Below are 22,796 nucleotides of genomic sequence, written 5' to 3' on the forward strand. Positions count from 1 at the left end.
TCAGTTCCATTAGAGACCACATTACAGACTGGTCCCTGAAGGCCTCCCTCCCTACCTACAATTTACTCAACCACCTGACCAACCAGACCTTTAAAGACAGCCGAGGTGATGGACACTTTACTGGAAGAGACTGCGCACTGCTCCCTTCTATTCGCAGTCTCTTTCTCTGTCCTCTCCTTCATGCAGCTTTCTGTCCCTCTATTTCAGTCTCTCTCAGACCACATAATGACAGACCTGCTGTGTATTAAAGGACCCTGCCCTTGCGTTCTCTCACGGTCACCTCCCTCTTCATGGGCCTTTATAAGCCTCTCATACAGGGGGGGCACTACTTTTCCAAAGAGGTACCGTGCACCAACTCCTGAAAAGCTTGCCAGTTTTACCTATCCACACACAGCAGGGGATCTTCTATCTAAACGGCAACCATGGACAACCATTCGTACAACTTCCCCTCGGACTGCACCCCGCTGACCAACAGTAAATCTGCCCGAAAGCCAGCTGCTTCCACCGTGGTGAACATGGGCAACGCTGGCAAGTGTCCTCCCAAGGACTATCTAGTCTGGTCGCTGTGCAACACCTTGTACGTTAACTTCTGTTGCCTGGGATTCATGGCTCTCATCTACTCCATCAAGGTGAGACACTTTTGTGCAACACTTTACAGGCATGTTTCAGTTTGGACCACTTCCATGAATCATGCAACATCTCAGTAATTCAATCAGGTGTCAAAAGGAAGAAGATCTGATAAGGCTGCACGTTTAATGTTGAAAATAAGATGTCAAAACAATGACTGAACGATACTTTTAACGTATGTGTTTTACTGTCCAACAACACAAGCCAATGTTCACTGTCGTGTATCTGACACTGTTATAATAACCTTTTAAAAAGTCTTTTGAAATATACTTATGAGCCTTTCTCATTCATTGATTCTTATTGACTGATAAACTTTGGGAAATCTGGTAAATAAAAATGCCATATAAACTGGTACAGCAAAGAATGCTAGAATTGACCAAAAAACAGATTTAGAAAAACAAGTTAACATTATGCAATATATTGACAATTTGGTGCAACCTTATCTGCTTATAGTGGGAAGGATCTACGAGAACTAAGCCTTCTTTTTCTGAAATAGACAAAAGCTGGGTCGAGTTGGCAAGAAAATCTATAAAATAATGGGCAGTATAGGCAAATGCTACATTGGGAAATTAAACACAGCCAGCTCTCGTTAAAAAAGAAAATCATTTTTGTAAAATGTAAAAAGCAACATGTTCAAATTGTAGAGACTTGCTTTTGTCCCTGGTCCAATGGCGCAGACTGTATACAGTTTGTGTGCCCTCACCGCAGGAATGGAGCTTTGGAGACACAATAAAGTAAATCAAAACTAAAGCTTTGCTCACCAAAAAGAAGATTCCGAATTTTAACAAACTGTGACTACCTTTTTAAAACGTTTACTGAAAAACTGACCACCAAAGGGCGTGTATACCCTTTATTGAAGTCTTTATTTTAATCTTTCATCTGTGTGCATAGGGCGCAGCTCTGAATCACAGGCCTAGCTTTGGCTCAGCGCTCAAATTAAAGACGGTGCCTGGCTGCTCGGCTGGGGAGTTAAAAATGGTGTAATTGGCATCTTCCTAATGGGCAAGTACTCATGGGAAATTAGAGAGTGCTAGGGAAGGACTCCGCCTGATCCGTTCTAAAATATACGGATGCACTTTACCGTAGGAGCAGCTCAAGGATTTAATATCACTCCACCCTCCCTCAACCTTGATCTGCGCTCAGTGCAGGAAAACTAGGAATTATGGGACAAGCTGCAATGAAATGGTTGTAAGCAAAGACACAACTGAACATTATAACATGCCTTTGTTTGACCTCCTTTTACTATTTACAGAATAGACGGGTGTCGATGCCAACGTAAAACTGTTGTTATGTATGTACATAAATTGTGTTTTAAAATCATTTGAGAGTCAAATAGTTTAGGTCTTTAAGGGTCTTTATGACTATTATGAAACATAGTCATTTTTTTTGTTTTTGTGATATAGTTCTTCTACTAAATTCAGATAGACTGTCCATATTCTTTCACCGTTATTTATCATATTTTTATTGAATTTTATTTTATTTTTCTCACACATTTATGGGAGTTTTTACAATGTTGTCTTTAATAATATTTCTATATTGGCTCTTATTTAATATTGTAATTGATCTTACTATGCTCATGTATGCCCAGAAGCAAAATTGCAATAAACTTAAAGGTCACCTATTATGCAAAAAACACTTTTTCATGTATTTTATACATAAACATGTGTCTCCTCTGTATAAAGAGATTCTGAAAACAAGATTTGCTCACTTGTTGTCCATTTATTTAAAAACCTGTCTGAAAATGAGCTGATTTTGGCCACTTTATGATGTCATAACGATTTTGTGGCTTGTGTAACCATTAGCCAATCAGCAACCAAGGTAACACACACACCTTATCACCTGACTTTCCTCCTAGAGCACCATTGTGTTCTTTGTAACCAAATATCTCTCAGAGGGGCGTGGGGAGTGGCTCCTTATTTTCATCTAAAGTAACAGACAGAGAATCAGCACTTTTGAAACAGCTCTGAAACAGGAGGGGAATTATGAGGGGATTATGGGATGCTGCAATGATCTGTTTGGTATTTCGAGCCAAACACTTCAGAGACATGTTTTGTATATATCTGAGACCTATAATATATTGATGAAAAACCGTATAATGGGGACCTTTAATTCTTATTCTCACTCCAGTGGTTGCATGTAATAATGTGAGTGTGTGTGTTTTTGTGTGTGCAGGCCAGGGACCAGAAGACTCAGGGCAACCTGCAGATGGCCCAGGAGTGCTCGGACAAGGCCAAGTGGTACAACATCCTGGCAGCCGGCTGGAACATGCTGATCCCTCTGCTGGCCGTGGTGCTGCTCGTGCTCCTGCTGATCCACCTGAGCACCTCCCAGGGCTCCTTCGACTTCTTCGGAGAGGACGGCTTCCAACACTTCATGAAACTGTTCAGCTGGTAGATGGAGGCAAAGGGAGGGAAAATAAAGAATACAAAATACAAACACGGATCAGTCGTAAAGTCAACACATTCACACTCACCGGAAGAGGGTATTTGATTAGTTTCAGCAGATGATGGCTGACATAATAGCTCCAAATATTTGTTGACTATCTGAGCCAAGTTATAAAGGAAGTCTTAAAGAAAACTTGAGCTGGCTAAGATCAATCCCACACTTAAGTATTTTTAACCAGCGAAAAAGAAAGTATCACAAGGATTTTCTCTTTGAGATGCACAAGTACAAATGCTGGTATTACAAATTCTGGCCATTCCACCAGTATGAGATTCACATAAAACAATGGATAAAACATAACACTTTTGAACCAGTGACTTAAAATGACCAATACTAGTTTAAGTCAGCAGCACATTGATTTGATACTTATTAGAATATGTATTGTGAGTGCTGTATTGGTGCATCCCTAATTGTAGTAACAGTATTAAAGTTATTTTAGCTTACACGAGCCAATCTCCCAGACACGGTCAGTAGAAATTAGAAAAGTTGATCAAAGACTGAACAACCTGTAATGGAGAAAGAAGGGAACAAACAGAGTTGAGAGAGGGATTGAGCAATAAGGGTCATTTCCGGTGTTATTTATTGTATTTATGTTGAAAGGAAATTTGATGACTGCTTAAATTATATCTTGTCCGGGAAAGAGTAGAGAGAGAGCAGAAGACTGTGGAGCTAAAGGCTGAGTGTCTTAAGGAAGAAAAGGCACTTGACAAAGGACAATCAACATTCACCTCCCAATGATAGTCATTATTATCCTTATTTTTCAGCTTTTTTTTGCATTTCATTACTGTTACAAAATCCATGTTTTTGGACATTATTCATATATTTTTATTTTGTTGTGTTAAGTATTTTAACCTTACATCATGTTTTTGCTGATATCTTCAGTAAATAAAACAGATACTGTAAACTCAGTATTGTATTTAAAACAAAATTCTATTTCTCTTTTTCATGAGGTTTAAAAATCTGCATTTTTCAGATCCCCTTTAAGCAAATGAAATCAGGGATGTTGAGCTGTTCTCTGTGGCTCTTGCTTCTCTGCTGCAGCCTGCACCTACACCCATTCCAAGAAATAATTTGGGGCTTCGTAGCTTTGATTCTGGGGCGGGTCTGAGGCAACACGGTTCCTTTCATCCCAGCTGTGAGCCTGCTGCTGTACCAACTACAGAACATATATCTTTTTAGGTAAGTGTGCCCTTGGTTGTAGGGCAGAGCCGCCCAGGCAGACCACTACAGAGCCGTGTGCAGACCTGCAGCTGGACAGGATCATTACAACTAAATCTGTGCACAGTCTGAGGATTATTGCAGATGAAATGGTGGAAGATTTTGGAAAATACTTTCATTAAATATTAGCCTTTTGCAACCTGGGTAGTGCCACAGGAAACTCCTCATAGCCTGAGCCAATGTATGGATATGTTTTAAGTTCTGCTAACCATTTTAACCCTTCTTGGTCCAACTTATAATGCCTGTCATCACAGATAGTGAAACTGCAAGTGCTTTTTTAAAAAGCCCACATTTCATGTTTCCAAATATATGGCATGCTAAATCCCAGAGTAGTATGCTTAAAATAATAAGACAAAATATTAAGTTTGATGTAAGGATGCATTAGACAGAACTACTTGTGTTAAGTTAAATTAAGGAGTGACACAAGTAGATTCAGAAAATATACGTATAGGTTTAAAACAGGAACCCAACATGTTTGTGTGCCGACACTAAGGCTTTTTAGAAATAATTTCAACTGCAAGCAAAAGTCAATTTGACGGACACAGCTATCATTAGCTACATCTCATGTATGTGAACATTAAAGACAGCAAAGGAAGGTTGCAAATCAAGGAAGATGTGATAAAAGTCTTAATCAAGTTTACTAGCACATTATGTACAAAATAGCCACCAACATTATAGAGACTAAATCTAAATGTCCTATACAGAAAACCCTCAGAGGCTCCACTTGTCCTCCTGCTCCTCGTCCCTTGTCTTTGATGATTTGGGTGTCCTGCCGCTCCAGACCTCCCACCCACTGCACTCCCATCATATTAGCAGCCTCTCCTTCGCTCACAACTTTATTTATACGCACCCAAATCACAGCCTGTAGCTTCCAACTTTCTATTTTCCTCCTGTGGTCTGAGAGAAATGCTTACAGATGTCAGAGCTGAGGGGAATTACAGGCTAGGAGCTGCACTGCAGAGGGAGGGGGCGCTAACTTCCCTGTTTTTGGGAGATGTTCATTACAGAGGAGGCCTGGGGGAGCAGGAGGAGGACACACACTCTTCTTGTCATTGCAAAAGTTATGTTCAACAAACACTCATGTTATGCTGAACTTTTAATCAAAGAGTGTTATCAAATTAATTAGGCAGTTAGTTCACGTTTGGTTAAACCAAGCTCAATGTTTATGGTACTGATATATATGTTCATGGATTCGTGCAATAATGTATTATTGAATGAAATAAAATAAAAACGTAGTTACTCTTGAAAATTAATTTCTTTACTTTTAACACTAAACTTTTGTATCTGAATCTTAATGAATTTAAACCTGTTTTGCTACAATGTCTTCAGTTTTGTCCCTTTTTGATACACTTGAGTCGGTTTACTGCCAAGGCTTTGGGTGCAATCTGTGATATGTGTGCCTGCCCTGTGGAGATAATCTCTGCATGGCAAAAGTTACGTGCTGTGTCAATCTAACTATTTCCACACTTCCAATCCAGTGAGTGTCTGACACCTTGTGGCCTGTTGAATTTAAAAGAAAGATGCCAATATGTGTCAAATGTCTTAAAATACATTAGGGTGCAGCAGTTGTCGTTTTGTACCAGCATAACATTTTAAAGACTTGTATTCTAGTAAGGATAATGTACAATACAAATATATACAGTAAAAAGTTATAAGAATCATGATTATTAAGGCAGTTATGCATGTTGTCGGCTGTTCAGAATCAGGGAATATAGTTTTTTTATTCTTCAGATTTTGAAAGCAAAAGTAAGTCCTCTCTGTTGACTATACAGTACTTTAGGTTATATAAACATCCTGTACTGTTGATGTAACACTGCCTGTGGGAAAGACATTTTTTCAGGTCGGTCATAAATGAAAGAGAATGAGAGACGTAGTCCTCAACAGTGTTGGAAAGCAACAAAGTCAATAAATTATATATTTCACAATACATCAGTTATTTTACAAGGAAATGGGAGTAGCCTAGCCTCTCAATACAGTAGACTTCCTTGTGTTGGCTAAATATTGCGTGGTATTTTATGACATTACCTCAGAACAAGGCTGCGACTGCGTTGGCGCGCCGAGAAACTCCCCCAAAAAGCCTCTCCTCCAACACGCCCATAGAGCAATATACTCAGGATACCTGGAGGATTTGACGCTTCGCTTTTGCTGACACTGCGGGACTTTAAGAGCAAGTTGAGGCTCCTGTACCAGCGACACCAGCAGCTCAGCACCACCAGAGCCAAAAGCAACACACCCTCAACCTGAAGGAGAACCAACCGAAAGTAAACATGAGCAGGTAAGGGTCTCCAGTTGAAGTACACCAAGGACAACAGAGGTAATTTGCATTGCGAGGCATAACGGTTTACTCACAGGAAACACTGCTCCTGAAGGTCGGAGTGATAAGACTCAGAAGTGCAAGTTCAAGTGTTCAAGAAAAGTAAAGTAAGGACGTTTGCAATTGTGAGGCAGCGTTCTTGCACAACTTTTACACTCACTTCTTTTTGCATAAGAGAAGGCATGCATTTAGTTTAAAGTGCATGTAGCTTCCTGCTGGGCTTTCACTTGAGAATGTTAGTGAATGCACTCTCAATTAAGTATTTCTAACCACCACCACCACTACTGCTTCCAGGGGCTGTAGAATCTGGAGAATCACAGAACGGCCGCTGCTCGGTTCGCTGATACGGCCCCGGCACCGCCCTTAATTTGTTATGTTTTTAAACGGCATCATTGAAGTTGCGCGACAGAGGTCCACCGTTTCCCCGCAGCGAGGCTCTCCCCCCGTTGACAGTTCAATAGCACCCCCCCCCTTGACAATGCACTAGCACCCCCCGTTGACAATTCACGTGGGCTGGGCTGTTTGACAGCAATAACTGTTGCAAAGGGTTGCTAAAAAGAGGTTAGCAAAGCAACATGGAACATTTTAAACTGTCCGGAAATAATGTGCATTTGAGGCACTACCTGCCCATTAACACTGGCTTCTTGCACAACAGAAAAGCATGCTTCCTGCAAAACACATTTGTATTGCTTCCACTCTGTATGCATTATATATTTGGCCGACTTTCAAAGACCTAATGAAACCAATTCAAGCCACTTATGTGGTTTTATTGATGTGCTTTTTATTATGTATTATGTATGTATGTGCACTTTTCAATTTAAGGCTTTACCTGAGCAGATAGATGACAGAGGCTTTCTTCTAACGGACTCCTTCTACCACATCACATTTCATCCCTCAGTTTTAAAAAACTCTCTACCTCAGCAGGATACTCTGCTCAGTATCAATACAATACTGCTTTCTAAAGTGACTTAAACATTTACTCTAAAATATATCAAAACAAAAGAACAGCTGCAGCATTCTCCTAGTGTGTGTGCTTTCTCTTGTAGATCTGTCTTATTTATTTCAGAAAGCTTGGCAGAAAAGCACATATGTAACCCTCCCCCACATCCATTAAAAATGTTTTTAAGTTCCTTCTTCTTGTGATTTATGATGCTCTATCTTAGGGACAAATACTTTGGAGCAGTTCTTGAATGCATCAAAACCAACAGCTATTACATGGATCTGTTTCCATGGATGTTTGTCCTGTAGTGTATTGACCTTCTTTGACACACATCTCCCATTGTAACATGACCCTGCAAAGAAAACGCCTCCCTGTTCTTTTACCCTTCATAAATGCTCCAAAAGAAATGTAATCAAAGACAGATTATGTGTGGATGTCTTTCTTTCAATGTGAATTATGTTCTAGTGTACCTCATTTATATAAACAGGAATGCTATGGACAATGGCAACTTAATGCCTTAGGGGAATTCATCCACAAAAAAGACACTGGATGCTGCACTAGGTCAGAAACCAGAGGAGACTGAAGTCCACCGTAGACGGACCACTTTTGGACAAAATGTACTTTCAATCAAGGGCAGCTCATTCTGGAATAGCCTCCCAACTGAGATACGGGATTGTCCCACTCTCGATAGCTTCAAAGGTCAACTCAAAGAATGGTTGAGAAACAAACAGACGTGTAATCACCGCTAAATGCACTTTAACACAGGGGTATCTCCTCTTGCACTTTTTGCATCTCTTGTATCTTCTCTTGCACTTTATATGTCGTTGCTGCTATATTGTATTACCATGTCATAAATACTTGTGTATGCTGCTCTTGCTCTTTTGCACTTTTTGCATTTCATGTATTTTGTTTTTGCTATGTTTGTCAAATGTAATGTTACGCTTGACACATTTTAATGTTTTAAGTGTTCATTACTGTGCATTGTCCCTGCTAAATAAACGATTAAATAAACAAAAAATTAAAAAACTATAGTTCAAATGCTATATAGATTGTGGAATTCCATTTACTGTCCATACTGTAGCACCTATACAAATACTATGGGGCCTCAATGTGACCTTGTGTCCCTGGTGACTCTTTCTTTGGACTGGAAGGTGTCATGCTTCCATTATGCAACCATTGTACGTTAAGTTTTTACCTCTTTCTTGCATAATACATTACATAAGTTTCCACCTTGGCCCCCTCCATGCATATGGATTTGGTTAGTGCAGCTGTGTGTTTTATCCCCCTATCTCCAACCCAAGTCCAGCCTCCCTGCCGATGTTTATACTTCTACTTGTATGCCTGCCAGGCACAACCCGGTTATGGTTTAAGTGTGTCCTCATAAGGAGAGAGATCAGCTTCTTGGAATAAAACCACATTGAACATTTTACATTTATATAATCTGTTCAATATTTCATATTTAATACTAATATTCCATCCGTCATATGTGTATATATATATATATATATATATATATATATATATATATATATATATATATATATATATATATATATATATAATACCTGAGGCCTGTACTACGAAGCTGGTTCAACCTAACCTGGATATGTTTGAGTTAGCCGGTTGGCCCAATCCAAAACATACGCGCTCTGGCTAAACTGTACTACGACGCTGGTTATCAAGTGGATCGCTCAAGCCAGCCGTGTCCTATCTAGTTAGGTGCGCGTTCACATGAAAGGGGTGGTATTTGGAGCATTTGACCAATCTCAAACACGGACAAGCGTACTGACAGCGCAGCGTCATACTTCCTGAATGAAAAGTGAACTTTAATATTAGTCAAATATGAAGAAGTTAAACTTTAAACATCCATGACTTAAACACTTTATCCAGGATAAAAGCCACATAGCTGCACCTGCAAGGTGAATACAGCTGGTAAAAGAAAAAGTGTTTGAATGCGTACATTAACAGGTTTATGAAATCACTGCCCCGTCCAAGACACGAGTGGATCTGACTTTAATTAGGAGAATTTGACTCGAGTGTTTCGTCAACTTAATGTGTTGCTTAAAATAATACTTCTGCATACAGTATGTGACACTGTGAGTGTTGCACGGCCAGATACGGCTCAAGAAGCTGACTCAGATAAGGAAATATATGATACATTATGATGTGATATGATGTGTGATATGAATGATAATGGGACACATCGACGTCTGCACTCACAGTGCCGCGGACTGTACTTAATGTTACTCTGATCCGGTTACTTATGTCATGGCAGATATTTAAGTAAGCTTTCTTAACGCTAATATTATAATAGTCAGATTGCTCTGAAGATGGGAGGGGATATTGTATTAATTTTCACGTTCACACAGTCAGTTGATTTTGGCCGGCCGTCTTTCCTGCAACGGCAATTTTTCTGTATTTCCTCTATCCTGTAATATGACTTGATCGCTTTAAACTCCGCACACGGAGCTCTGATTGGTCAGCAGGCAGTGCTTTCACTGAGTTGATCTCTTAGCCTGCCACCTAACCTGCTCCGGAGCAGGTTTGCCGCTCAGCATAAGTTACCATGGAAATCTAGCCTGCTAAAAAGAGAACCAGCGTCGTAGGACCGGAAAGCCCGAGATTTCCCTGAAGTTAGCCGGCTAAGCGAAAATCCAGCTTCGTAGTACAGGCCTCTGGTTAAATTCAACATGTATATTTTCTTCTTTCTTGTTTATTTTTAGTCTTTGAATTTTTATTGTACAATGCCATGTCTTTTTATGCTGCTGCAACACAAACATTTCCCAAATTGGGATCAATAAAGTACCATCTTATCTTATCTTATCTTAAAACATACTAGGGTAAAGATCAAAAGTATTGTTTGGTAGCTGGTGTTAAGTTAAGATATTTTAATATGAAAGAGACGAGATTTACTCGCAGCATTTTCCATGCTTTGAGGGCAGCAAAATGCTAGAAATCAGTGTGTTGTTTTGATGATTTAAAAGGAAATAGACATACAGTTGTGATATGTTGTTGCAGTTAGTGGTGGGATGGATTGTGTTGGGGGGGCTGTGAAGTGTGGGTCTACACACACATAAACAAAAACCACATGTTTGTGTCACAACTTGATTTAAGCTGGTTTCTCAATGCATTAAGACTGTAGACATGAACTCTAGAGTGAGGAAACAGAAAGTGGATCTCATGCTGCAGTTTTGGCAATGGATTCTGTTTAAGTTGGAAGTGGAAAGGAGATTAATCATTTTAACCCTAACACAACTGTCTCTGGGGAGCGAAAGAGCTGACTTGCATCAGTTATTTTCTTTAACAGCCCTTTTGAAAAACACAGTTATTTGGAGAGGAAGTGAGACTCCTCCACATTTTACATCTGGACCCACTGATGGTGCATTCCTTAACTTTCCACTCTCTAACCACCAAATACCCCAAAGTACAATGAAGGAAACAAGGGAGGAGTAGAGAATGAGAAGGACAATAGAGAAGGAAGACAGGAAGTAGAACGTAATGTGTTATTAGTTATTATTATTAGTGTTATAAGTATTACAGTCTAAAAAACATTAACGATGAGTTCTCACAATGTTAATGAAAGCATGATAATATAATTAATCTGGTTCTGATTATTCATGCAAACATGTTTCATCATAGTGAGTCACGGCACTTATTATTACCCTGTGACAATCTTTTAGGTAAACTTTTGAATTATTATTGTAATCCGTTCTCAAAAGTTGTGTTTTTTGGAGAAGCATACAGTGTTCAAATATCTGAGCGCATGTTTTTATATTCTTCAGAACTTTCCTTATATTCAACGATCTTCACTTTGCTAAAGTCGTGCTATAACTCTTTTTATATGGTGCTGAAGGAGGGACCTTGTGTTATTCATTTGGAAATCATGTGACAGCTCAAATCATACACCAACAAATTCTTATGAAATAAGGAAGTAACAAAGGAACTCTTGTCTGCTTTAAAAAGTCAGATATTAGAAGTCAAGGCATAACACTGATAGTTTTGTTTTGGCTGACCACTTTAGTTATAACCCTCTTTTAGCCAGTCCCCACGCTATGATATTTAATACATATTTTACATCGTTAATCATTCTGTGGAATCGTTGCAGTTTCCTGCAAGTCACATGACATAAACTGTGACAACAACAGAGACAGTGTCTCCAGTGCTTATAGTGTAACACTCTGTGGGGAGGGACGACAGTTTTTCCAAAACATCATGTGGTACAAAACGTCCTGCCTGTTCGCAAAGTCAACAGAAAGTTTGCAAACAGTGGTTCTAGGATCAGATTTGTTCAGCTGTATTCGATTTGCAGACACAATTTAATGATATACTGGAAGAGCTTTACTGACCTACACGTTCATTTACATTCTATATTGTCACAGGGTGTGTCATCACTATTGCAGATGTGGACTTCAAACTTTGAATTAGCATACAGTGGAACATTCTGTCAAAATGTGGGGCATTAAAGGGTTCATCCCTACAGGACTTTTAGTGTTGCGAAAGGTTTGGATTTCAGTTTGCTTTTCAGGCCAAAAGACAGACTGTGCTGTTCTTTCTCTGTTCATCTGGTTTCAGTCACAGAACAAACATCAGCCTACGTGCTCTATGTGCAGTAAAATTAGATTTCCCATTCACTATCAGATGAAAAAGTGAGCAGACAGCCTATTGTCATACTTATTAACCAACTTAAACACAATTTTCACTGCAGTCGTACATTGAAACGCAAATAACATGTATTTACAATCCTAAACCTCTAATTGTATAGTTGAAAGTGACATTAGCTTTGAGTTATTGTTCAAAATATTTTCAAAGCACTATTGTCAAAAGTTCTTTAACACTCCAAAATCCAACATTTATCATATTTGCTGTTTTACCATGCACACTGACGACATCACCACCTGAGTGATAGTTTAAAATTAGCAAACAAGGATCTAATCATCTGATAATGAAATGTTCACTTTGCAGATGTCTGATCAGCAAGGTGGAGGTGCAAGGCTTCATCGAGAGGTGTATGACGGGCGTGGGCACCAAGCAGCATCACGCCCGCAGCCTGGCCGAGGTGCTGGTGGAGGGGGACCACAGGGGCCACTACAGCCACGGACTCAACCGGATGGGTCAGTGGGGTGCCAGAAATCTATTGCTCTATCTGCATGTTTGCTTGTTTTGAAGGTGGCAGCACAATTTTAGTGTTAAAGGAAAAAATGGTGGTCAATAGCAGTTTTCTAAATTGAAGTCACTCTAGTAATTTGTCTTTTAAATACCCAATATTATTGCATTATGTAGTTCCATCTAATCCAAACATCCATATATCCACAAGGAGCAATAAGCTTGACTCCAACAAAAATACGTCTCAGGAAAGTTTGGTTGACTCTTTACTTAAACAATAGGTATCAATACAAACACATATTTTCAAAGGTCAAAAAACTATATTGCTCCGTGATTCTTTTCTCCTTCTCACTTCTAATTACCAGCAGCTGCAGTCGGCTATGACGTCAATTTTACGACGGATGGTTTTAATAAATGATATAATAATACTAATAACAAAGGATTACACTCTATATACACACATAATATATCAAATTATACATTTTAACATATGGCTCCTACACATTAGTTAAATGTTGTGCACGTACAGTATTACGTATACCAGGAATAAATTAAAAAAAGGTACTGTATAATTTTAGGTCTACTTGTGTGAGTGCCTGTATTGACATTTGTTATGCTCACTGTCTCTATATGTTTCAACAGACATGTACGTTAAGGACATCCAGACAGGAATCTGTGCCAAGGACGGTGAGCCGGTGGTGGAGAAGGAGAGCGCCGCCACAGCTCTGGTGGATGGGAAGAACCTGCTGGGTCCTGTGGTGGGAAACTTCTGCATGAATCTGGCCATTAAGAAAGCCAAAGAAGCTGGCATCGGCTGGGTGGTGGCACACGGTGAGTTGTTGCTGTAACTGTAGGGTTATTCTTTAAAAACGTAACTGCTATGTCTGCTGGACTTGTCAGGTTCTGTAGAAACTTGCATTTATAATTATGAAACTGGATAGAGCCAACGTGTATCCACTGGAAAAACCTGTTCAGACCTGTTCATAATGAATGCAACAACATGCTCAGGTTTCAAATGTAGGTCTGTATTTGATTCAACACCAGGCATGAGTAAAGGATCGTCTTAACTATTAAAAGGTTTGTAGTTTAGACATGTTTGGCTCATATAACATGCACATTTTGTGCAAGAAAAGAGAAACCAGAACCACTGTAGTGTCTGACTGCCAAGTTTGTTACAGGAAAGGTTCAAACAGGAAATAGATTTACATACAATGTATTTTCCGTTCATCAAAGAAGAATTTTACCAGTCTAAAATGGTCGACAAATCTCTCTAAATAACAACAATGAATATATATTTTCTACATGGCATTTTTCTGTTTTAGGTTCCAACCATTACGGTATTGCTGGATATTACTCAATGCAAGCTCTGAAGGAAAACATGATTGTGAGTGAAAGGGTTATCTACCTTTCATGAATTGAATTTACATTGAATATCCTTTATTATGAAGGTGATTTTCTTAACGGTTTTTAATTGTATGTCTTATCTGGCCAATGCAGGGCATGTCCTTCACCAACACGTCTCCACTGGTGGTTCCCACACGTGGTAAAGATGTATGTTTTTTGTACTGAATAAACTGTACTTCATGCCATATTCGATCTGTATATGACTTGTGCCCTTTGCAACCAGTGCTTTTAAATGCTGACCTGACCCATTTTCTAGTACAATACATTTCATTGTACCTTTTACCCTGTGTTAACCTCCATAAGACTGATAAAGTATTACTGCGCTGATAAACATCTGCTCTGTCTGATCCTAATACTGTGAACCTGATGTTTGTAGTGCACTTTGGGCACCAACCCCATCAGCGTGGCCGCTCCGGCTAAAGATGGAGACAGCTTTGTTCTGGACATGGCCACATCAGCAGTAGCTCTTGGAAAGGTAAGATCAGGTTTATACAGAGAATATAATAGAATAGAATACTTTCAAGCTTCACGTGGGGTCGCAAGGCCTTCTTGAGGTAATGGGATGTTGTTGTTTTTTTACAGTTATATCTCAGGTTTTCAATCCTGTATGTAAAGTAAACTAAATTAAACAGTTTAAACTCTGGATTATTATACAGTGCTTAAGTTACATGTTATTGTTTAACGTCATCACACAATAAGAGCACGGCAAAGACCTGAACACATGCTGCCTCATTCATAAAGCCTTCTCTCTCTGCTAAAAACAGCCAGGGTTAAAAATAAAAAAGGAACTCAGGAAAAACCACCAATAGCTAACAGAACAATGGCAGTGACCATGAGAAGAAAACACTGTGTCCTATTAAAATCAGGTAGTCTGATTGTTTGAAAAGAAATGACAGACCAAGTATTGTGATTTCATTGAAAAAGTCCTAAACATAACATCAACAACAACAATCTACTCAAAACGCATCCAAAATTAAGTTTTACACAAACTAACTGTAGATATTGCATTCACTATTTTAGTTAATAATGAATTAACTGTTATTTTAGTGCAATGAATATAATCCATATCCATAAATGATGTATCTTTATCAGGGGTCTTCAGTTTACTAAATGTTTTTAAAATAAAAAAAAGGGTTATTTTAAGGAAAAAGATTGCATACTTTGTCAAGGTCATATGACATTACCTGGACCAATGGAGTTTGATCCGGGCCATATACTAATGCCACATGTGTGAGATATTTACTGTAAATAGATATCTAAAATGAAAATAGATTTTGTACAAGAGGCAAAAGAGAGCTCTGAATTAAATGTTGGTTGAACTTTCTATCATATAATTTGCGCTTGACAAGTACAGTACTTTGTAACTGTGGTCTTAAAATGCCACATACTTAAAGTCTTCTTACAAAATGTTCTTGGTGCTCAGGTGGAGCTCCATGAGCGGCGGGGGGACACCATCCCTGAGGGCTGGGGCTGCGACGCCCAGGGGAAACTGACCACCGACCCCAAGAGGGTCCTGAGCGGAGGAGGGCTGGTGCCCATCGGAGGCAGCGAGGCCACAGGTCAGACACAAGAGCCGCGTTCACACCAAGTACTTTGCCGTACTTAGTGCCCCGGCACTTATTACCCCAGGGCATTTAGTACAGATCGCGTTCACACCGGAATAAATTCCCTGAGGGAAGATTACGCAAATGAGCCGCTGACGTCACTTCGTCTTATTCTGCTTTGGGTTTACTGGCAGGCCGCAAACAACTTCACGGTGTATACTGCCACCCGAAGTCGAGGTTGAGGAGTTGAGGACTGGCTTCAGTAGCAGCTGCTGGGACTCCCAGCAGCTGCTACTGAAGCCTTCCGAGTAAATCGCCAGAACGCCGACACCTCCTCATCTCCACCGCTCCCATGTTTTATTTTGTGTTGCCATAAGTTAGTCTCTCTGTGTTTGTGCGCTGGGCGAATGCTAATGCTAATAATGCTAATGCGAGGATAATAAAATGGCAGCTCTACAAAACATTTCAGAGTTGTACGGGGCGTGGTTTGCAATTCGCCCAGCCAATCAGAACTGGGGCACTTTTTTCCCCCAGGAAAGTACCATCTCTCAGCAGGCACTAAAAATGGGGGTAAAAGTTCCCGGCACTAAGTACTCTTTTTGGTGTGAACGCGACATAAGGGGTACTAACGGAACTAAACGCGAAAAGTACGGGGAAAAGTACTCCGGTGTGAACGCGGCTAAAAAAGTCTGCTGAAACATCCTTCTTTTTTCATTTTGTTCTGTCTACGGTTAGATATGGTGAAATAATCCTCCTGTCATCCATCCTCCTTCCTAATTTTCACACACAGTTTATGTCACAATCAGCAAGAATTGTACGGTTTCTAATAAAGTTGTACTCTGATTGAGTCAGTTATGTGCAGATAACAAATTCAACTTGATGTTTCACTATTTTCTGACAGAAATCTGTGCTTACATTTAATTGAAAAACACAATTTGAAAATCCCAGGATCAATTACTTTTTTTTATATTACTTTTTATTAGGGTCCCTTGTAGAACCAACATCAGCATTATTTGTTGGGTCCACATATACAGTCAAACACACATTTATATACTATAGCTACACAAACAACTCATCTCATTTGAGTACCAATCTAATACAGATGTGAAACAAAAATCAATACTGTTTTCAACCATCATTAAGTCAAATGAACACTTAACAATTCTTCAATCATTTACAACACACTCATAAGAAACACAAGTCCTACCTTAAATTGTGTATTTATCTATCCTGTACTTTCAGTTTTCTCGGAAAATGTTTCCTCTGTTATATCTTATCAGTTCAAATATCTAGGAATAACAGAATCAGGGAAGACGTTGTCCATGCACCAAACATTTTTCAGCACGATACACCCCTTTATATGATAAAGTACATTTGTTGCATTTTTGTTTGTTTTGTTTGTTTATTCATTTAAAGGACAGTGTACATTGATCAACATTGCTGTAAACGTGCCAGTGTTAGCCAGCAGGCTAATTTTCAACTATTGTCCTTTTGGCAAGATGTTAAAATAACCATAACAAGACTAGAAAAATAAAAACATAATAAAAAAAAATACAGACAACAACAGTACAACAATAAATAGGAACAGACAAACATGCAAACAGATTAAATACTATCATAGTATGATACAGTTAAAAGTGTTCACATTTTTGATTGCTTAAAAGCCAGTTCTTAGGATAGTGGTTAAATGTATGATAGGAGGTGTTATTTCTTATCTGTATTGGTATTGTGTTCCAAAGTGTTGATGCATTCAACCTCTCTATGTAAGATAACAAATAAAGAGTGTGTATCTGTGTTGTTTCATCAGGAGGGTACAAAGGCTATGGACTGGGGATGATGGTGGAAGTGTTCTGTGGTATTTTGGCCGGTGCTCAGTACAGCAATCATGTCCGGACGTGGAAAGTAACAGACCGTGTTGCCAACCTGGTATGTTAGTTAGTAATATTTTCAAGGCTCAAGGTTCAAGGTTCTTTATTGTCAATCTGACATAGCTACAGAGTAATTATGTAGTTGAAAATCTTATGTCACAGGCTTCTCCAACAATGCAACATAATAACATAATAACAATAAGAGCAAGAGCAATACAAAAAGAATAATAGTTATAAAATAAAATAAAGTGATGATGTGGAATAGTGCAGTACGAGTCTATATACAAGTTATTGGAATGATATATATATATTAGGTATTAGATACATATTACTGAGTAGCAGATGAATGTTTGAAGTTGTTTCAACAGTTCAATTTTTTAACAGTCTCACTGCCCGCGGGAAGAAACTGTCTCCGAATCTTCTTGTCCTTGCCAGGATGCTGCGGTAACGTCTGCCAGACGGCAACAGAAAAATCTTCTGACTTGTGTTGTGTTTTAAAGAACATGAAAATTATTAAGCTTTATAAAACGGACAAGTCAAATCAAGCAATCTGATTGGTTCTTAGCCGTGGTATACTGAGCGTATACCACTGGTAGAATTGTAAGTTACTTTTCACAACAAGTCAGTATCCCTCCGCGTCTGAGATAAACAGTATACAGTTGGGCTGAAAAGCAAACTGCCTGCAGGCAGGTGGTTCGGCCCGATGCTTCGCGTCGGGCCGAACCACGCCCCTTAACTGTGATATAATGGCCATATACCACGGCCTGTCGTGAGCTATTGCTTAAATATATCATAACTGATTCGGAATTATTTTCCACTTCAGACATAAAATGTATTTAAACTTACTTGCACACAGTCTTCAAATGTTGTGTATTTATTTATTTTTATGAGGGTTAGGGTTATATTGTTCATATATTGTGTTCCTCTAGTCAAAGTTGCTAAACTACCAGAAGTATGAATATGTTCAATTATTGCCAAGAGAGAAAGCTTTACAATACAGTGATGTTTAGCTGAATAGCTTTTCAGAAACAAAGAAGGTAAAATTATATTTTTAGAGCAAAGAAACATGACGGTGTATTTATTTAAAAGTGTTATGTTTTGTAACACCATTTTGAAAGCCATTATCTACAAGATAATAATAATACATTTTATTTGTATAGCACCTTTCATGCACAAAGCAGCCCAAAGTGCTTTTCAGAAAACACAACAACAATATCAAAATAATATTCAAATAAAGCCGGAACAAGATAAAACCTCTACCTAATGAAATTCCCTTGAATGAAAGCTGACAAGAAATTAAAACAGGTTAAAATAAAACAATTAGAAAAAGAAAAGAAAAAAATGAAAGCAAAACACAAAAAATACAGTAAAACATACTCATACTACGGAGAATTGAAAGTTAACCCAAATTAAAAAGATAGACACATTGAGACGTAAGCCGTATCACATCTCCTCGCTTCTTTCTGTGTTTCTTTCTGTGTTTGTATTGGTTCAGTTCGCTGTGTTCTCATCACTTTTTTGTTATGTTTTAGGGTCAGTGTTTCGTTGCAATCAACCCAGAGAACTTTGCTCCCGGGTTTGCCGACAGGATGTCAGACCTCCTGTCCATCCAGAGGGAGATGGAGCCTGTAAGTAGATCCTGCTGCTGTGCTGATAAACACTGTACATAGGGAGGAAACACATGTAGATGATGTCCAATGATTGCAAGCAGGCTCAGTCTGATAAATAAAAAAATAAAAAAGCGCTTCAGTTGCTTTGAGCTTCATGTTGCTGCTGCTGTTTGTTTCAGGCTGACCCGAGCTGTCCAGTTTTGGCTGCTGGAGATCCAGAGAGGATGAACATGAAGAAGTGTGAGGAGATGGGCGGGATCCCCTACCACATCAATGTTGTCAACTACATGGTAAGAGATGTTAAAGTGGACCTATCATGCTATATTTGAATAATATAGTGTAGGACCATACCTATATAAGGCATATTTATACCTTTTTTTTTTCAAAATACCAAACAGATCATGCATTTTAGCCATGCCTCATTTTGCTCAATTTGACATTTTTTAGCTCTGTTTTTGCAAGGGCAGATTATGTGAGAACAGCACCATCTACAGGCCTGGCATATGTACTACAGCGTCTCCAGCGCTTTCGAACGGCAATGGCCGTGGCTGTCTCCTCCTGATTGGTGGAGTTGGCCCAATAGCCGTAGCGCCACTGTCCTGACGTCAGGACAGTGTTCAAATCTGGATCAGTTTTTATCAGATCCGTTGCAGCCCCTTTTTTAGAGATTTGGGTATGGAGGAAAATAGAGAGGGTTGTGTTTTCTGACACTTGGTGAGTTCCCTGGAACACCGGGGACACATATTCATGTATAAAAGACGTACAAAAGTGCATTTTGCATGATAGGTCCCCTTTAAATACAGAATTCATCTGAAACATATAATAAACATTCACTCCAGCTCTTGGAACATATGGACTGAAAATGTTTGTTTTTTAGTCCAAATTAAGAGGGTTTCAAGGATTCAAAGCTTTATTGTCATGTGTACATTAGCTACAGTGTCGATGTGGCAATGAAAAACTGAAGTCACAGGCTCCTCCAACAGTGCAACATCAATATATATATAGGACATAAAACAAATAAAAGGTTTAATTATGTAATATTGTCTTTTACTCACACCATTCGTTACTTAGAAAATGCAGGAACAGATGTGACCCATTAAGACTTCCTCTTATATATTCTTAAAGCTATAGTTTGTATGATGTAGATAAAGTGAACAACCAAGTACTGGAAAGCTTAACCTAGTTTAAAGACTTACAAGTGAAGGAAAACAGCTTGCCTGGATCTATGCACAGTTACTCTACTTACTAGTGACCTACATGTTATATATCATTTGTTACTATTTTAATAAAAATTAAAAAAAGACTTTGGAAGACATTGCTCTTATAATTTCCTGATCTGGCAACCTCTCCTTAACAAGACGTACCTTTGCCTTTCCTCTCCAATACGTTTTCTGACACGTAACCCCAACGTAAAAACACAAGTTAAAATGTTTCAACTTCAGGTTTTTTACTGACAGGATATAAACAGGCCAACTTTTTTCCCTTCTTCCAGTTGTTATACAAAATAAAAGTGGCTGCTAACTGAAACAATACAGAATTGCGATTGAATCAATTTACTAATGTCTGAGTCTCAGAAGTTGTTTGCAAAATGTCCATTTACATCTTCAAAGAGCTTTCAGATTTAACTAACTGGACTTCTTTATGCCTTTTTTATTTTTTCAGAACGAATGTGCCAAGAGAGTCGGTGTCAGCCCGCTGCTGCCATGTGACAATCTCATCTCCAACTAGTGGATCCAGTCAGGAGTCCCAGCGCGGGAAACCTTCAGCTTCTGCTCAACTTAAAGTTCACATTGAGGTACATGGGAATGAACCTTTGTACATGCAAATTGTGCACGTGTTGACAATCATATCTTATCCGTATAACAGCACTTTCCAGGTATTTTAATCTCTTCTTTAACATGTAACACAACACATTTCCCATTTCCATGACATTTGTGACATAAGACCAAAAATATCAACGTTTCTTTCTTCTGAAGGAACCTTTTGAAATAGCTTTACTATGTTTCTTGTGTCTCAAAATACTGCATCTAAATTCTACATTTTAGTTTAAGCATGTTGTCAAGATGAGATCAGTATTTTTGTCAATTCTTCGTCCAAAGCTGTTGGCTGGATGTGAACGAGTTAAAGTCGTAGCGGTGGTGTTGAAAGATGAGCTTGCTGGTTTGTTGTCACAACAGTTCGGGTTGTTCCCTTTTGGTGAGCTGTTTTACTTTGTTGCAGTTCAAATGCAGTACACTTTTTTTTTAACCCTCCTGTTATCCTTGGGGTCCATGGTTCACATTATTTTTTTTGTTAGTATTTCATGATTTTTCCTAATTTAGTGAGGACTAATGGGTAAACATAAAATGAACATGAAGATCTTTTTTAAATGTCCTGTACGCACTTTGTACGCATCGGTGTTCCTTGGGGTCAATTTGACCCCAGGCTGTTTTAGTAGTTTAAAACATGTAAAAATTTCAATATTTTACACATATTTGTGTTGATTGTGTAGGATGATATTGAGGTGACTGTTACATGCAAATGTATCATTGTAAAAAAGAATACCCTCTGCTTTAGTTATTGGTCCTTTAACAACATCAAAAAGATCTTATTTAACATTGTATTTCAATCAGTGAGATTTTATGGTGATTTATATATTTTTCGATAGTCACATTCTGGATGTATAAAGGGGTCTGTGGGGGGGAAGGTTGGGGTAATGTTTTATTTAAATGGTTATTTAGGTAGTCAACTAAGATACCTAAAGCACCAGAGACATACATGTTGGTTAAAATGTGGAATATGATCATTGTCTTGAGTTTTAAACTCCTGGGGTCAAATTGACCCCAGAGGATAAAGGGTGTAAAGTCAATCTGAGGATAACAGGAGGGTTGAACTATATAGTTATCAAGCTAAACGTGTTATTTTTATACTGAGAAGAATTTAAAAATGACCATGCGAATGTTTGGCTTCTTTTATAGTTAAAATTGTTTTACTCCAATGTCATAAAAAAAAGGCCTTACTTATGTGCCTTATTCAATAAAAGCCATACAAACCCCAAACCATTTTGTTTTTTTAATGCCTCATGTGTTCTGGATTATATATTTATATTTTATAACACATTAATATTTTGCTCTTATTTAATGATTTTGCTTTTAATTAATACAGTATGTCAATCTACAAAATAAGCACGTTCAACCACCAGATGGCGCTGTAAACTTTCAACATATTTGATGTAACTCCTGCTGTGATGGTCTCAAGTACAGTTAAAGGAATACTTCCCTGTCAACAAGAGTTTATGAGTGGAGCATCAAAGAAAGCAATTAGGCTATTTAAAGTAAACTTTTAGTCAAACCATTGTGCTAATTCTGTACTTCATTAAAAAAAATTAAATGTGTTTATTGCCATCATTATCAAACAATTATTATCATTGTATGACCCAATCAAAATGCATTTTATTCTCCAAAGCAGTTCTGAAGTGGACCCTTTATTTCCAAGTGTTGTCTGCAGTTAATCAGTTATTTTATGTTAAGTTCATTTTGTAGTGCACAATCTCATATGAATAGCAATAACACAAACATAAAGTTTGTTTGTTATAAGATAAGCTACAGAATGCATTAAGCCTCCTTGACTTGAGGAAAATCTAGATACTTCTACTTCCTCACCACTAGATGGAGACACAGTATCTGTGAGCCAGTGGTTTGCACATACTGTGACTCCTGGGTGACTTTAACAATATGTACACATATT

The 22,796-nt window shown here is 38.5% G+C and overlaps 2 protein-coding genes and 1 long non-coding RNA gene across 3 annotated transcripts; 2 read left to right on the forward strand and 1 right to left on the reverse strand.

Annotated features, from left to right (window-relative positions):
* The first annotated feature begins 332 nt into the window (after positions 1 to 332).
* LOC117497451 (interferon-induced transmembrane protein 5-like) lies at positions 333 to 3,480 on the forward strand. The gene is made up of 2 exons (XM_034149437.1): positions 333 to 629; positions 2,800 to 3,480. The coding sequence occupies exons 1-2, from the start codon at positions 423 to 425 to the stop codon at positions 3,019 to 3,021; spliced, it is 429 nt and encodes a 142-aa protein (XP_034005328.1). The 5' UTR covers positions 333 to 422; the 3' UTR covers positions 3,022 to 3,480.
* LOC117497452 lies at positions 2,941 to 6,387 on the reverse strand. Its single transcript, XR_004557382.1, has 3 exons — positions 6,313 to 6,387; positions 3,514 to 3,575; positions 2,941 to 3,014 (listed from the first exon to the last, which is right to left on the reverse strand). It is a non-coding gene; the product is annotated as an uncharacterized LOC117497452 (long non-coding RNA).
* LOC117497449 (uncharacterized oxidoreductase YjmC-like) lies at positions 6,306 to 22,108 on the forward strand. The gene is made up of 11 exons (XM_034149436.1): positions 6,306 to 6,562; positions 12,504 to 12,652; positions 13,287 to 13,475; positions 13,967 to 14,028; positions 14,142 to 14,195; positions 14,425 to 14,523; positions 15,472 to 15,607; positions 17,400 to 17,518; positions 18,993 to 19,088; positions 19,250 to 19,360; positions 20,733 to 22,108. The coding sequence occupies exons 1-11, from the start codon at positions 6,555 to 6,557 to the stop codon at positions 20,796 to 20,798; spliced, it is 1,089 nt and encodes a 362-aa protein (XP_034005327.1). The 5' UTR covers positions 6,306 to 6,554; the 3' UTR covers positions 20,799 to 22,108.
* Positions 22,109 to 22,796: the final 688 nt, after the last annotated feature.

The sequence above is a fragment of the Trematomus bernacchii genome, unplaced genomic scaffold (assembly GCF_902827165.1).
Source record: "Trematomus bernacchii unplaced genomic scaffold, fTreBer1.1, whole genome shotgun sequence".
Lineage (NCBI taxonomy): Eukaryota > Metazoa > Chordata > Actinopteri > Perciformes > Nototheniidae > Trematomus > Trematomus bernacchii.

What these genes read in the sequence shown, in the direction of transcription:
- LOC117497449 (XM_034149436.1), top strand. An exon ending in TTCCCACACGTGGTAAAGAT is followed by an intron (nt 14,196 to 14,424) that starts GTATGTTTTTTG and finishes TGATGTTTGTAG; the next exon opens with TGCACTTTGGGCACCAACCC. An exon ending in CAGACCGTGTTGCCAACCTG is followed by an intron (nt 17,519 to 18,992) that starts GTATGTTAGTTA and finishes GTTATGTTTTAG; the next exon opens with GGTCAGTGTTTCGTTGCAAT.
- LOC117497451 (XM_034149437.1), top strand. Translation starts at nt 423, where the DNA reads ATGGACAACCATTCGTACAACTTCCCCTCGGACTGCACCCCGCTGACC. An exon ending in CTCTCATCTACTCCATCAAG is followed by an intron (nt 630 to 2,799) that starts GTGAGACACTTT and finishes TTGTGTGTGCAG; the next exon opens with GCCAGGGACCAGAAGACTCA.